The sequence below is a fragment of the Acipenser ruthenus genome, chromosome 4, assembly GCF_902713425.1.
Source record: "Acipenser ruthenus chromosome 4, fAciRut3.2 maternal haplotype, whole genome shotgun sequence".
NCBI lineage: Eukaryota > Metazoa > Chordata > Actinopteri > Acipenseriformes > Acipenseridae > Acipenser > Acipenser ruthenus.
Window position 1 is genome coordinate 5,944,229 of NC_081192.1, and position 16,055 is coordinate 5,960,283.

The following is a 16,055-nucleotide window of genomic DNA, read 5'->3' on the forward strand; positions in this document are numbered from 1 at the left end:
AATGTTATACAGTGTCCACTTCCCATCTGGAACATTTGAAATACTGTTTTAATAAAAGGAAATTAATTGGCAGATAAACGAGAATGTTATTGGGGCCCTCCAGTCAATTTGACTATTTTTTTTAAAAATGTTATTTATAATAATTTTAGCCATTTAAACAACAGCTTCACTTGGTGTCAGATGAGTGTCCCAGAAGCAGGCTTCCCTTTTGCAAGTCTCCTAAATAATGGATTTAAGCTACAGGGGGCCTCGTCTGGGGGTTTATAAGATGATATAGATTTCATTGAGGAGTGAAGTGAGCAGGCTAGTCGGTCTCTCCTAGCTGTTGAGCTGGTGCTCTCTCTCCTGTAAGCACACTTAATGTTTCAGACTCCTCTCTCTGCTGGACTTTATCACTTGGCTGGAGCAACAGACTAGTGTTTGGAAGTTCACTGTCTACTTGAGCCTAATCTTTTCATTTTGCAGACAGTTTTGAAACTAGGTTGCATGGCAGGAGAAGAACCATGCAATCGGAGGATGTGGTTTTCCTGAGTTTGCAGAACTGCACTGAACATACTTTGAGCGTGACTTAATAGCAACGTTTGCTACACGCACTCAACAGATTGAGGTGCTGATGTCATGAAAATGAAAAGAGATATCTGTAATTTTCAATATACGTCAGAAGCTCTGTAGCTGGTGTTTTTTGGTTTTTTTTTTAGCTTGGTAAAAACTACAGAGAACTGTCTTCCGTCACTTTTCTGCTGCTTCGGTGATTCAGAAGTGAGATTTCTTCAGAACTTCAAGCTCCACTTCCCTTAGAGATGAATGTGCCCTTTGCTGGCAGCTTGCTGATTGAGATTTGTGAGCCTTGAGTGTTCAGAGCCAGGACAACAGCATCATCTTACTAGGTAAGGGTGTGGTCATCTTCTTGATTTAAGTGCTGGTGAAAGTGTCTGCAGAAGGAATTGTTGAAAAGCAGCACCAATAAGGGTGTTTTTTTTATGTAATCTTCCATGCAAGGTATACCAGAAGAATTACATTCTTGTAACTGCTGATATTTGTTTATATATATATATATATATATATATATATATATATATATATAACTTCAGAACACCACCATAAGAAAATACATTAAAAAAAACAAATAGTGAGGGCATATAACACAGACAGTATCATTTTTGTATTAGAAAAGATTGTATAATTGATTGTAGGTAATCTGATGTAGCAGTAAATGTTGGTAGTAGTAACAAAATGGGTACATACTACAGTGTGTAACATTTTAAATGTTTTTCTGTTTCAGCTGTTTTTTGTTGTTTAGTTATTATCTATACCCCTAGTAAGTAAAACTAAAATATTATTGTATAAAGAAATACAATGAACTCTTTACAGCGTTTCAAACAAGATATGCAAGACATCTTAAATCGTAAGCAGGGCTTCCAGTGAGACTTGCTGGAAATGCTTTATGAAAGTGCAGCTAATGAGTTCCAGAAGGCAGTCTTTAACCATTTCAATGCATGTCTCCTTAGTCTCTAAAACAGGGTGTTAATTTACCACTTTTAATTACAAAACTGCAGGAAGCACAGGACAGAGCTCTGCTTGTATGGTCATTTAATAAGCACACACGCTAATTTATTTGAGTTTGCTAACACCTTATTTGGTGTTTAGCCAGGCTTTTTACATTGAGTATATTGTATGCATGTTAATCTTGGTCTCCATATAAGCTTTTTGGTTAAACATTTTGTTTTTATCTGGAGAATAGAAGCAACGGCTGTTCCCAAAGTACACGATTCTGCTTGGTGGTGTCACAATACTTGAATGAACCGATACCCACTCTTAACCCATTGCATGTCCATGGTACCCCCACTGTGTGTTCCTGGTAGTGCGGTGGTCTGCAAATTGAGTTCTGCTGTGGTTCCTTCAGGGCAATATACTAATATTATGAAGTTAACTGTTATGGAATGAAACCAGAAAGAACTGGGACAAATCACTAGAGCATTCCTTTTTATGTTTAAAGTTTAAGCTTTCGTTTGCAACTGCTTAATTTACACATATGTAATGACATGTTTGAAAATCTAGTCTCACTGCAAGTAGATTGATTTGTTTCTGTGTACCGTATGTTAGGATCAGACATATTTGTTTCTTTTGGATGTAGCACATTTCATGTATTCTTTACTGAATTAGCAGTTGAATACAGTGATGTTCGTGCTCTGAGAACTGATCAAATTGTGACATCTTTCACAGCGTCTTTAAAGTGGGATGGAAATACTCTGGTATCCAAGTTTACACTTTGTTGCCTCTGATCTTTTAAGTGTGACTGCTCTCTCCTATACAGGCTTCCAGCATGACAATTAAATGCACTTGATTCAAGTCAGAAGCACAGTTAATATCCCAACACACTCATCTGCCCAAGTACTTCCATATGAAAGTAAATGGGGAATCGTTAGGTCCCAGGAGGTCCCATCAGTGGCCCAAGGATTCTCTTTACATTTGAACTGCAGTCTCAAAAGATAAGACCTCATTTATTGAGCTGGCTTAAGCAGCCATGAACCAGCGACAACAAATCTATCACAAAATCCAAATCGGTATGATGTACACAATCAGTCATATAGGCACATAGCCATGTTTCCCCCAAGTCAGATAAAGTGATTCAGATTCCTTTGTATACTGTCTAGGGATGTTGCTGAGCGTCTTTTGTACAAATCATCCGTTTAAACTCAGGTATAATTATAACCTGCTTAGAAGCTGCATCATGTGCTTTTAACTATGCATATGTAAAAATAATCAGGTATTGGTACCAAATGTGTGAATTTAAAAGACCCACATGAAAATATTTCAACTCCCTTTTTTTGTTCATTCTAATAGTTCAACAATAATGTTGAAAATGTGTGTTTTGGTACAGTGCTGTCTATTACTCTGTGTGTCAACAAACAGTTAGAATAGCATTGTGTCCGCGTAGAGTGGGTGTAAGGGTCACCATTACCTATAGTAATTAAAATTGGAGCACAAGTCTGGTAGAAGTGTTTGGCCCAGCCTGTTCTCTAAGTTTTTATCTGTATCTTTTTGCCATGAAAGGGTGCTTAACTGGCAACATTGCTTATCACTTCAGGAAAACCAAAAGTTTTCATCTGGCCAATCAAAGTTTTCATCTGGCTAATCAAAGTTTAAATCTGGCCAATCAAAGTTTAAATCTGGCCAATCTTTCTAAGTAATTACCATCTAAATACTTGATTGAGCTGTTAAAAAATAAACCTTGCGTTGCATTAGACAGAACCCTTGCCCTCTTCATCCCTTACTTCCCAGACATTTCTGTAGCAATCAACTGGAAAGTAGCCCACATCAGCAATGTTCAAGGGGGGTATGTGGGATATTTTTTGTTTTTATAAGAGACAGAAATGCAAGTTGAACCTTTTGCTTGAGTGTGGTTCCTTAACGTAATCAAACAAAACTACTGGAAACCAGTTGGGTTGCAAGACCGTCCGCTGAATCCCTGCATGCACAATCTGTTTTTTAGCTCCCAATCAGTAAACACTTTTGGTACACAGTGGGATGTAGTGATTATTGTACTTTAAAGTTCCTATCAAGTGTCATTTTGCACTTTGTTGTCGCCCTCCCAGGAGTTTTGAGAGACCTGGTTTCCTGCCCTGGACATTTTGTTGGAGCTGCAAGCCTGTTAGCAGATATCCATTGTTCATGTCCTTATTGTTCTATTAAATGAAACGACACAAACAACACACACAAACTGTATTCATCTTTAAAAAGTTAGCATTTACAGCCCAGCTGCTGTGTGTGTGTGTGTAGGTGTTTACCTTTTATTCATGTACAGTATTTTATAAAATCTTACTACACATTTTCCTTACCTTTATTTCTCTCCCTGAGACTCTGCATGCTACCTATATTGTTCCCACATTGTGATTCTTTCTAGTTAGACACAGATCTGGACACCCTAATTCTACTTTACCATGATAAATAATTAAGAAGCCCTTAAGACATAGCATACCTAAGTATATTCTCATTGGCAACACTGATTTTTTCCTTTTTTTGTTAATCCTGGCATCCTTTGCAGTCTAATTTTCATAATGCAGAAAATAACCGTCACCAGCAGGCGTTACCTATTATGGCCTGAACGTATCCTTGGTTTTGGTGCTGTCAGGAAGGATTTTCTTATTCCAGACTAAAAATAGTCTTGCAGCTTAGGTGTCAGCAATTCCACGGTTTCCTAAATTCCTCATTTAGTTTGACAAGCCATTTATCTTTTCTTTATTGTGTTTCAGGAAACACCCTGAAGGAGGTGGCTCTTTGTCTGTGTCTGTGTTTCTTCATCACGTACAGTACAAGGTGCTGCAAATGCAACGGTTTATTTCTTCCCTGTTGTGTGGAGCAGAGGAGAACTAATTGTTGTGTTTTACTCCCTTTTTCATTTCCTTGGGGACAGAAGCTGCTGAGATGGGCTGCGGACTGCCGAAACTGGAGAAGCCAGACGAGAACGGCCCTGGCAAAATCTACTCCACCCTGAAGAGGCCACAGGTAGAAACCAAAGTCGGGACTGCCTACTCCTACTGCTTTCTAGACTTCACACTTGGGAAGGATGGTAAGTTGTAAACTCTTACTTCATTTTATGGCTTTTGTAACGTTTTATATTTACTTTTTTTTCTGGAGATGTGAAAGGTGTAATACAGTATACAGTGTTGTCTCAATTATATAACTGGTACATTATATGCAGTACGTTGCATGTGAGTTTGAGTTCGACGAAAAGAAAATTAGGTCAGTCTTATTCACATTTGGTAACCTTACTCTTCAGAAAATGGTTTCTGTATTAAACTCTGTCCAGGTTTTACTTTATTACCAGTCGGCTCCTAATTTCTTATCACCTACCCCTTAAACCTTTGCCAGCTGCTTGAAGTACAGGGGTTGCCAGTTTTACAAAGATACTTTTATATTAGGAACCACCATGCCAGGCTGCTTTGGAGAGCTATTAAAATCCTTTTAGCTTGATATGCAGATTGGGATCGTTTTAGAGGACATTATAAGTGATACGAAAATCTGAAGAACCTAAGAAATAAATCTGACAAACCTCTATGCAATTTATGTATTTGCAATTCAATGAAATGCAAAAAGAAATATTATAAACTTCTTTACTGGGATATATTACTAATTAGATTTAGCTTGTGCGTTGGTAATACTGTACTATTTTCATTTTTTTTCACGTGAGATATTTTGATAGCATCTTGCTTATCAAATCTAAATATAGAGGCTTGTGATGCAAGCTGCCTGTACGATGTACAGTAACTCTCTGTGAGCCTTGAAATCCTTGGCCCAGGTAACACTGATATTATTCCCTGTATAAGCGCCTCAGAAAGAACTGACCGTAGACTGACATTGCATCAATTTTGAAATAAATGAGGCGTGAAATTCAGGGGAATGTCTGTTAGGTCTTTTTTTTTTTTTTTAGCTTTTTTTAGTCAATACTTTCTGCAACGTACAGCAGACTAAGGAAAAGATTGGAGTTAAACTATAATATATATATATATATATATATATATATATATATATATATATATATATATATATATATATATATATAGCACTGTATGCACAATGGCATGTGTAATTGACCATCTGCAAATAACAGTGACATTTGGTTAATTGACTTTGTGGGTGGTTAGAATTTTGTGTCTGCATGTCTGAATGACATTTTCATTACTTGTTTTCATTATTCTCTTCAGGCTTTTTAATTGGCTTGGAGAAGTTGTGTACAATCTATAAGACTAAATTAGGATGGAATACTCTGCACTGGAAGAGTAATGATGCATTTGAAACTTTCCTTAATGATTTCCATCTGTTTATAAAGCAATGTACCAGTGAAAGCCCGCTAATAGAACATTATACTATCAATAGATTACAAGCCAAGCTTTTTGGAAATTGATCAAATGAAATCAGAATTGTTCAAAAGCTCAGAATTTTGCCATTGTCTACCAGAAATACTGAAAATATGTGCAGTTTTGTTGTTTTTATGGACAGCAGTGTATATTCTTAAAATACTGTGCCATTTCATATATATATATATATATATATATATATATATATATATATATATATATATATATATACAGCTCTGGAAAAAATTAAGAGACCACTGCAAAATTATCAGTTTCTCTGGTTTTACTATTTATAGGTATGTGTTTGGGTAAAATGAACATTTTTGTTTTATTCTATAAACTACTGACAACATTTCTCCCAAATTCCAAATAAAAATATTGTCATTTAGAGCATTTATTTGCAGAAAATGACAACTGGTCAAAATAACAAAAAAGATGCAGTGTTGTCAGACCTCGAATAATGCAAAGAAAATAAGTCCATATTCATTTTTAAACAACACAATACTAATGTTTTAACTTAGGAAGAGTTCAGAAATCAATATTTGGTGGAATAACCCTGATTTTCAAGCACAGCTTCCATGCCTCTTGGCATGCTCTCCACCAGTCTTTCACATTGATGTTGGGTGACTTTATCCCACTCCTGGCGCAAAAATTCAAGCAGCTCGGCTTTGTTTGATGGCTTGTGACCATCCATCTTCCTCTTGATCACATTCCAGAGGTTTTCAATGGGGTTCAGGTCTGGAGATTGGGCTGGCCATGACAGGGTCTTGAACTGGTGGTCCTCCATCCACACCTTGATTGACCTGGCTGTGTGGCATGGAGCATTGTCCTGCTGGAAAAACCAATCCTCAGAGTTGGGGAACATTTTCAGAGCAGAAGGAAGCAAGTTTTCTTCCAGGACAACCTTGTACCTGGCTTGATTCATGCCAAAGCTGCCCGATTCCAGCCTTGCTGAAGCACCCCCAGATCATCACCGATCCTCCACCACATTTCACAGTGGGTGCGAGACACTGTGGCTTGTAGGCCTCTCCAGGTCTCCGTCTAACCATTAGACGACCAGGTGTTGGGCAAAGCTGAAAATTGGACTCATCTGGGGGTGCTTCAGCAAGGCTGGAATCGGGCAGATTTGTCTTTGTGAAGGACGCATGAATCAAGCCAAGTACAAGGTTGTCCTGGAAGAAAGGACATTTTGTTGATCATTAATTAACATTTGTGTTGTTGAGTGATTGAAAACGAGACATTTTGTGTTTGAATTGAAAGTGATGGTCTCGAGGAGTCGAATGGGTCAAAGTTCAAGTATATTTTCCTCTAGAGGAATTATCACTTTTTGACGTCACTACTGTGGTATTATGCCTTTTTATTCTAATGGCTCAGGATGCAACTATAGCCTTCATCTATGAGAGAGAGAGAGAGAGAGAGAGAGAGTATATGTGTATGTATATAATTGAGACATTGTCTATTTCCTATAGGTTCCCTGAAATAAACAGTAACTCATCCTCTAGTTATGACTACACATCACAAGGAGTGGCTCAAATGCACTCTATTGTGATAGAGTTTGAACAACAGGAAAACCAAAACCCTTTAAGATGTTTCCTTCTCTTTTCATTGTATGCCTGCTGCTCTGTTTTATTTGTTCTTGTCAAAGTAACAATAGCTTTTCGACGAAAGCTTGAAGTCCAAGGGCAAAGAGAGCAAATCGCATGTCCCTAGCTGATGTCTGACACTTCAGTCTGGTTACTTCAGCTAATTTCTACATTTGTCTGAAAGCAGTATGTTTGAAGGAAGTTTTTTTTTTTTTTTTAAACAGTAATGAATATATTGCAGATATCATCCTTTCAAATTAAATTTGTTCTAGCTGATATAAAATTCATAGTCTGGCTCAGCACTGATTTGCTTATTTATCAGACAGCTGACATACCATTATCCAAATGGTTTGTGGTGATAATTCAAAAAAGAAATAATGAACATTTATTTTAAAGATTAAATGTTTGAAATAAAATATCTGTCATTAAATTGTGTGCCAGATTACTTTACTGATGGTAATAAAAGCCAAGGGCTGCTTCAAACCAGAGACTCAGAAGTAATATATTTTCGAAATCTCCTCCCACCTCCAGCCCACCCCCAAGAGTGATATATAGATAGGGTTCACGTACTAGAATTTCAATATTGGCTATTGCCGCACTGTCTTGATTAGATCTAGCTTTATTGATTTTGTTTAATTTGGTGCCTTATTGCAGAAAAATAAATAAAGTTAATAAAGATGTATTAAGCGAAAGGTATTTTTATTTATTTATTTGTTTATTTTTCGCTCCCGGGTTGGTTTTGGTTTCTTTCAGGCTTACAGTTTATTACTTTAATTGTTGCTTTAAATGTTTTAACAGCTGTCCGCAAGGAATTCATATTTAAAAGTCTAGTACATAGAATTGCCATTATAATAAGTGTACCTTGTAGGGTCAAACACGCATCCACAACTTCCTGTTTGAGAGGTTCATTTCCTCTCGGTTATGTTGTTTCCAAGCTGTCTGCTTATTTTGATGCTACTTTACTTTGATTGACTTGTCTGTCATTCTGTGGCCCGAAGATCTGAATAGATCTGTGCTTAATCAGTAAACAGCGGAGACTCGTGAGTCCCCCTTTTCCTTAAGCAGCACACAGCTAATGCAGCAGGATGGAAAATGAGTAAAACCGTTTTCTGTGGCTGCAGAAATGCAGTGACTGTATGAAATGAAGTCATCTTTTCCTGTGTGCTCATTTTAACAGCTTAAATTGTCGATTACATCTTGCTGCTTGTCCAGTTCTGACTCAGATAGACTCGGTTTAGTTATTTCAGTTTGTGTGTGTTTCTGTTGAAATATGGTTTCCGATGCCTCTGTACTTATTGAAAATTCAGCTTGAATTGCACAGATATGATTTCCTTAGCTGGAATTCCCCTGTAGCTGGTTACCATAGTGGCCTAGGGAGAAACAGAAATAAATGGTTTTGGTTCTAGATCCACCAACAAAATAAGCTTTGAAATAATTCCACCTGGAAAGCTTGCTAAAATACCCTGAGATACCATAGCATGATCAGGAACTGTATAACGTGAATTTTTATTTGTTTTTATTGGTCCTATCCAGTTCCAGAATGCATGCTTACACACCCATTTTAAATGAAAAAGTAGCAAAAGGTCTTAAGTCAGTGAGTTGAAAATCGAAAATAACCTGACTCAACATTTGTGAACTTCAGCACAGTTCCTTTCCAAGATGGGATTAATTCAAACTAGATAGAAAATAGATTGAGGAACTGCTTAGATTGTGTTGGTAAAAAGTGCATCAGAATGACTGTAGCAGGCTGTACCATCTTAACAACCAACTCCTATTTCTAGACTTTTTTGTCAACATTGAAGATAGCCGTCATACTATCGCAACTCATTAATAATGGCCTACATTTTCACTCAGTCATAGCTGCCTAGCAACAATGACTAATATAAGAGGTGAGGTGAGACTGGAGTCCCACAATAGGTCTATCAGTCCCTAATCTTGATTCAGGACTACTGTAGTACTGTAGAAATTCTATCTATGATCAGCACTTGGTTTAAAGCCAGCCAGAGCTGGTTGGGCTTACTTTTCAGCAAGCTGGGTAAACAGTAAATACTTCCCCTCTTAAAGGTAGAATAAATAGGGTGTGCTCCTCCTTAGCACTGAGGACTAGGACCCCAAGCGGCATGACAAGAACTGAAGACTCACTGCATTCCCATGAGGAGTGTGAGTGCTCTGCTGACTGCACGGAAAGATAATTGCATTTGGGCTTAGCGTGTTGCATACAGAGTGAACACGTTTTATACAAAACATTCGCTGTCAGAGAAGACTCAGGCTTCAAGGAGTTAAGGCATTTGGCTCCTGAAGGAATTTCTCACAATGAGTTATTAGTTTCCTAATTGAATTACTCTTTTTTTTCCCATAGACTTGGAGTAAGTAGCGGCGTTCCGATAAATATAGTGTTACACGTCCCCACGTGTTGCTACAACTGTTTAAATAACATACCTGTAATTTTTTCTTTTCATTGTTAACATCCTGACAACTTTTTACACATAACTTTAAAGTCTGTTTCAGCACTTTTCAAAATGGCCACTCTAGTGCACTGATAGTGTAAGGATTATTGCCCACATTGTCAAACAGGTAACAGAAAAGCCAGAGCACTTGTTATGTTTTTTCTTTTACTTTTTTTTTTTTTAATCGCTGCAGTGAGGACACATCTCAAACCCCAGTGCACTAGAGCGGACATTTTGAAAAGAGCTTTGAAACAGACTTTAAAGTTATAAGTGTAACAAGATGTTAACAATGAAAAGAAACATGTTCTGGAACCCTGCTGCTACTTACTCTATAATTCATATTCAGGAATAATTAAATATGACCTTTTTGGATTGCTATGACATGAATCCACTTTACCCTTTATATTGTCAAATTACTTTAAATGCGTTCTAACCCAAGGGGTCTGAATTATTATTTTTAAAAACATGACTAAAAGCATGGTTGATCTTTTCACAATGACACTGAGAATGTGTGTATGTTTTGTATGCATGTATAAAATAAATCTAATAAAATAAAAAAAAACAAGCTGTGATGGTTCTTTCTTTATATTTGAATGTGAGAAAAAAACAGTATGGAAGGTTCTGCTATTTAGACGCAAGTTGAAACAGAAAATTCATCAAATACTGTATTACTTCGAATTTAAGATACAGCCTAAATTTCCCACCCTCAATTTGAGGAAAAAATAAAACCTCAAATAAATATGCATTTACAAATACACAACCTCAGTTACGCATATGGAGGCAGTTTGTGGCCGTCTGCTATCACACAGAGCATTACAGTTACGTGCTGCTTCTCATTTCGAGTCCTGATTACTCAGACCTGTTTTTCTCCCACTTTGTGAACTGTGGTATTGCTTGGCATGTCGAAAAATACGGGGGTCTGATCAGCATTTCCGATCTGTCCAAGTTGGTACTGTTTGTTAGAAACGCCAAAATTGTAAAAGCTTCTATTTGAATTCCTCAGGAAGCTAATGACACTTCTTTGAAAATGGCTGCCTGTATGTCAAGGATGATTTGAGATCGGGCAGTAACGTCTTTGTTCGTCTTTTCTCAGCAGTCAATCGCGTTGCTGTTTGTACTCGGGTAGTCACGTCTGTTGGCGATTTTTAATACACGCATCACTGTACTGTACTTGAATTTAAGATGCAGGCTATATTTGAGAAGCAAAAAATGGTTCAAAAATTGAGTCTTAAATTCGAAGGAATACAGAATGTTATGGTTACTGATCGAGCAGTGTACAGCGTGATCAATCACTTATCATAATGAAAAAGACATGCAATAATTTTATTGTACAGTATATGTTCCTAGGTTCTGTTCACTAGTATAAGCCTTTTCTGTATTCTGTTCTCTGATATCTGTAATTAATTTATGTTAATATCTTACTTTTCATAATACATTTCTTCTGTCATATTTGCATTAAATGGTTGTTGACTATTTGTAGAAATTGTAATAGTCTAACATGACCCAAACATATTTGTTTCATTCTTTATGATAACTGTTAAGTGATGCACACTCACGTGATCTAGTATTACCCAACACCATTGCACCATTACTTCCAAGAAAACAGCAGAAGTGTATTTAACCTACAATAGACCCATGAAATTTCAACTAAGAGGACATGGATTACAAATATAAATGCAACCGTGCTGTTTTTTTTCTGACCATGTTTAAAGCATGCCTTCATGCTACAGCATAAAAGCAGAATGTTTATATCTAACTATTAATTGGAATACATTCTCCAACCACTCTAGAGCCCCTTTCACACTGGCACTCCTACCCGGGTCACAATCCTGCGTAGCGTGAAACCACGTACCCGGGTCCCAGCGACTCACCTCAGGATGTGGGTCGACACGCTTCGACCCGGGTCGAGCAAGACGGCCCACATCCTGCACAAAAAATGCAATAACAGACAGCCACGCCTGCGTGAAGGTTCCACTTCCACAAGGAATGTTTCTGTTTATTCTTTTTAGCCATATTTTTGTTGCTTGAGACACACAGTGAGCCAGATTGCAGCAAGGATGAAGAAACATTTGCTCTAATCAACATTTGGGCAGATGTTTCAATCCAGAGAAGCTTGGATGTAAACGTTCTAACAAGCTGCTTCAGGGGCATTGATACGCGCATTGTATACTTGCGTCTGTCACCCAGGTCAACCCTGCTTTATCAAAAGCAGTGTGAAATTGCGTAGCCGACCCGCATGGCACCGGGTCCACCACATCATTCATCCTGTCACAGCATGACAGTGTGAAAGGGGCTTATGCATAGATGCATAATAAATATCTTGCATCAGTATGAAATTATGTATGGTTAAACACACTTTTAGATGTAAGTGTGTCCTGTGCTTGTACACACATTAGTAATTGTATGAAATATTATACAGTTCTGGAGCTCTCATTCCAGTTCTGCTTTGCTCATGGCATGTTTTCTGACACCCTCTCATCAGATGCCAAGTGTGGAGAGGAATAACTATTCACTCACCCCTAGAACAAATCAATTTGCAACAGCAGATGTAGTGAAGATTGCTTAACACCCCCCCCCAATGTGAGAATTGTAATTAATACAAGTCTAATTCTGTTCTATCTGTTGTGCAAATTGTTTCTCATAACGCCCTTTCTGATAACACCGGTAAATGCTTGCGGCGCAATTCACACAGACGAAGAGTTGATTTAATATTTTTATTTTTTAAAAGGGGTCCCAGTATTACTAATTTCATGCCACTCAAAAATGTTAACATTTAGATCCTTGGTAAAGCCTGAGATGTAAGATTTTAAAAGCTGCAGTGACTACAGAGGAGTGAATGTTTTGATGACAATGTAAGAATGCTAAACTTGCTAGTGTAAGAGACTGCAATAAAACAAAGGATGTTCTCATAGGCCAGTAAATACTATAACATAAGCCAAGACATCAGTGGTATGTTGGTTTATTTTAATTATTTACACAACCAGAGTTGTTTATGTCCACCACCATTCAGATCAATAGACCCCAGGGCCACTTAAGTGCAGTGCAAAATAAGAGTTCCCATATAGAAAGTGTATGCGGTACCTCCACTGTAACTATATTTGAAACATACTGTGAAAAATCTGATACATCTTTATTGGCTTAGAAGGGATAGAAACTATATCACAGACTGCACAACGCTTGTTTTCTCTGGGCTATATTCACACAGATATCTGATTGGATCCCTTCCTCTGCATGGACATAGACACTTAATTTGGAGTGGATGCAGGTGTTCAGTTTACAGTTGGAAACCACTGCTGCAGGTTTTCCGTATGTCTACTCTGCTCACTGCAGGGCTGTCTGTTTAGTTATGTCAACAATAAATACTTCACAGTCAGGGTTGCCAACTGGCTCCAGAATTTACGGACACTTTAAGCCAGGTCAGGTTTTTTACCTCACCCCTAAACCACAAATGAATTGATGTTAAATCAACAAGTGAAGTGGGTGTGAATTGCACGAGCAGCTTCAATAAATGTGTTGAATTGTTTAATTGCGGTGGCAATTCTATCCGGAGAGCATGTATTAAAATCATATTGCTTGAAATGCTATATGGTAAACAGTATGTATCAAAATAGTGCAATCCATCGTTGTAGAGAATTATGCACTCATCTGCACTTTCTCGTTTAACCTTGGGGTTAAGTTAATTAATGTAATACTTAAGGGACGTTCACACCAAACGCGGCAGGGTAAAGTCAGTGGGCGGTCCGACTTTACGTCACGGCTGCAGGTACAGTGGCTTTTGGTTACCGAGCAACAAACAGTAAATGCCAGCGGGAAAATAAAACTCTTTTGACAGAATTGAAGACACTGACAAAAGACAAAACTGAGGAGTGAAACATTAGAAATATATTTTTTATAAAACCTAATTGTAACCCCCACACCACCACAATCACCCCCCTCCTTTTGTATTAGTTTTGTTAAAAACTGTTAAAATATTGTAGCGTTCTGTGCAATGGGGATGAGACAGACTCGGGGGAGACCAGTTGAGGTTCCACGTACTTTTATTTTTTTAATTTCTTTAATAACACAACGAAACCCTGTTTGGGCCGGGGTTCACGCCAAAATAACAAATATCTGTCTGTCTCTTTTTTTACACCGCAGACTCACTCGGGGTTCACACACTGCTTCACCGACAAGCACTCTCTCGGCCGGTACTCTGTCTCTCGCAGTCGCTCTCCAGTAAGACATTCACACGCGTTCTCCCGCTCGCGGCTCCCCCCCTCCTACTTATAGCCTCCGGGGGAACCGCCCACTGCACACACACGCATGCACTCACGCAGACACACACCAACGGCGTGCCCCGTACCCTCACAATACATGGAACCTTAAACAGGACGTAACAAACAAGACAAACACAATGTCCAGGATGCTGCCATCGCCAGGGTCGTTACAATATAATATATGTACACCAAATAAAACGTTTTGCTTTATCTTTTAAAAGTCTGGTCTGCAGTTAATTTATCCCAAAAAAAAAATGCTTACGTTATGTAGCACCACAACCATCCCGAACGACCCCCCCCCCCAAGTTGCTTTTAATATATATATATATATATATTACAATCACACAATACTTCGAAGAATGCACAGCAAAAAAAAAAAAAAAAAATACGATCGCTCTGCTCTACCGGAGAAAGAAAAAAACTATGTAAGATCGTCGTGGGTACATGACATCCTGAAGAAAAGAAAACAGTATGGCGAATACCATCGGCTGCGCCAGTGAAGTGGCATGGCAGCACAGCATTGTTTAAATAAATAAATAAATACAGCGGGTCTTTTTAAGTTTACTATCCCATCTTTTACATTTTTACTTATGGGTCATTCCGTGTCAATACATCATTGTCACCCATAGGTCTCAGATTTGGATAAAACATTTTGCTTTATCTTTGCTTACGTTATAGTAGCAGATGCATAATTATTTTCAATGTGGAGTTTAGCACAAAATACCTCATTAATATTCACTCGGTAATCCCATTTGTACACCCACAGACCACCATTCTACATCTTTTTTTATTAATATCTCGGTAACTATTAATTGTTGTATTATACAACGCCAGGCAATCTGAAATTAAAGCGAGCAGCTTTTCCTCCATTTTATTTTTTTATTTCTTCCTCGGGAAAGGAACCTCCTACTTTTCCCTGATTGGCTGTTGGTATTTTACGTCACGACGCGGCGCGGCAAAAGTTGAAAGTATTTTATCTCTTGCGCGCCGCTCTGCAGTGCCGCGTCCATCTGCCGCTGTGCGTAACCGCCTTCATTGACAGGTGTGTGCTTTTAGTAATAGTTAGCAAAACAATTCCATTCCTTAAGCGATAGCTCACGCAATTTACACTCACCTTTACATGTTAAATCAAATTAATGAACCTGACTTAAAGTGGAGCCGGTTGACAACCCTGTCCACACTGTTACATATGCTGACATATTTGCACAGGATTAATACTGTATTCACACAGGGTGACTTCATTGAGATGTAACACCCGGTTTCCATGGATCTTCTGCCCCTAGGGATAGAAGGACTACTCTTCCCCCCCCCCCCCCCCCCCCATACGTTTCTTACCACCCAGAAATATTTTATAAGGCCTCTACCTCTGAAAACGTCTTAACCCGTTAAGTACCAAATGAACACAAGCTGTCTTTCTGTCAATTGATACATTACATTTCGACTTCACTTTTGCATTTAACAAAATTAGAGTAAGTTATCATAACAATACAGTTAAAGAAAAAAATTAAATAACAGGCAGATAGATACCTGTTAAAAGTTCTTCAAAAAGTAATTACTGTAGATTGAGGACAATGGCAGTCAATGGGTTAAAATGAGATGCTGAACTGTACTGGATCCCCCAACTTTGAGAACAGGGCCTAATAGCATCAGGGTGCTTCTAGCACTTGACTCCTTGCCTGCTAGGAATGGAAGCCTGCTGGAAACAGACCCAAGCCATGGCCTCTGTATACAGTGTTCTGTACTGTAAGGGTGTGTGCTTGTGATATATCCACCATTGTTCTTTATAATGTGTGTAGACATGAGGCATGCAGGGGAATGCCGGTAATATTCTCTGGCTCAGAATTAGGGGAATTACAGACATTGGAGTTGCAAAACTCCTTACACAGTGGAACAGTAATGAAATACCTGCTG

The 16,055-nt window shown here is 38.2% G+C and overlaps 1 protein-coding gene across 3 annotated transcripts in view; it reads left to right on the forward strand.

The window, feature by feature from the left end:
* Window positions 1-298: 298 nt before the first annotated feature.
* LOC117400522 (raftlin-like) overlaps window positions 299-16,055 on the forward strand; it is a 61,178-nt gene continuing 45,421 nt past the window's right edge. For 2 of the 3 annotated variants that reach the window (XM_059021587.1, XM_059021589.1), the window contains exons 1-2: window positions 299-887; window positions 4,415-4,570. In XM_059021587.1, coding sequence (XP_058877570.1) covers window positions 4,426-4,570 — 145 coding nt within the window. In that variant the 5' untranslated portion in view covers window positions 299-887; window positions 4,415-4,425. The remainder of the gene's footprint in view (window positions 888-4,414; window positions 4,571-16,055) is intronic. The other variant, XM_059021588.1, reaches the window with a different exon arrangement.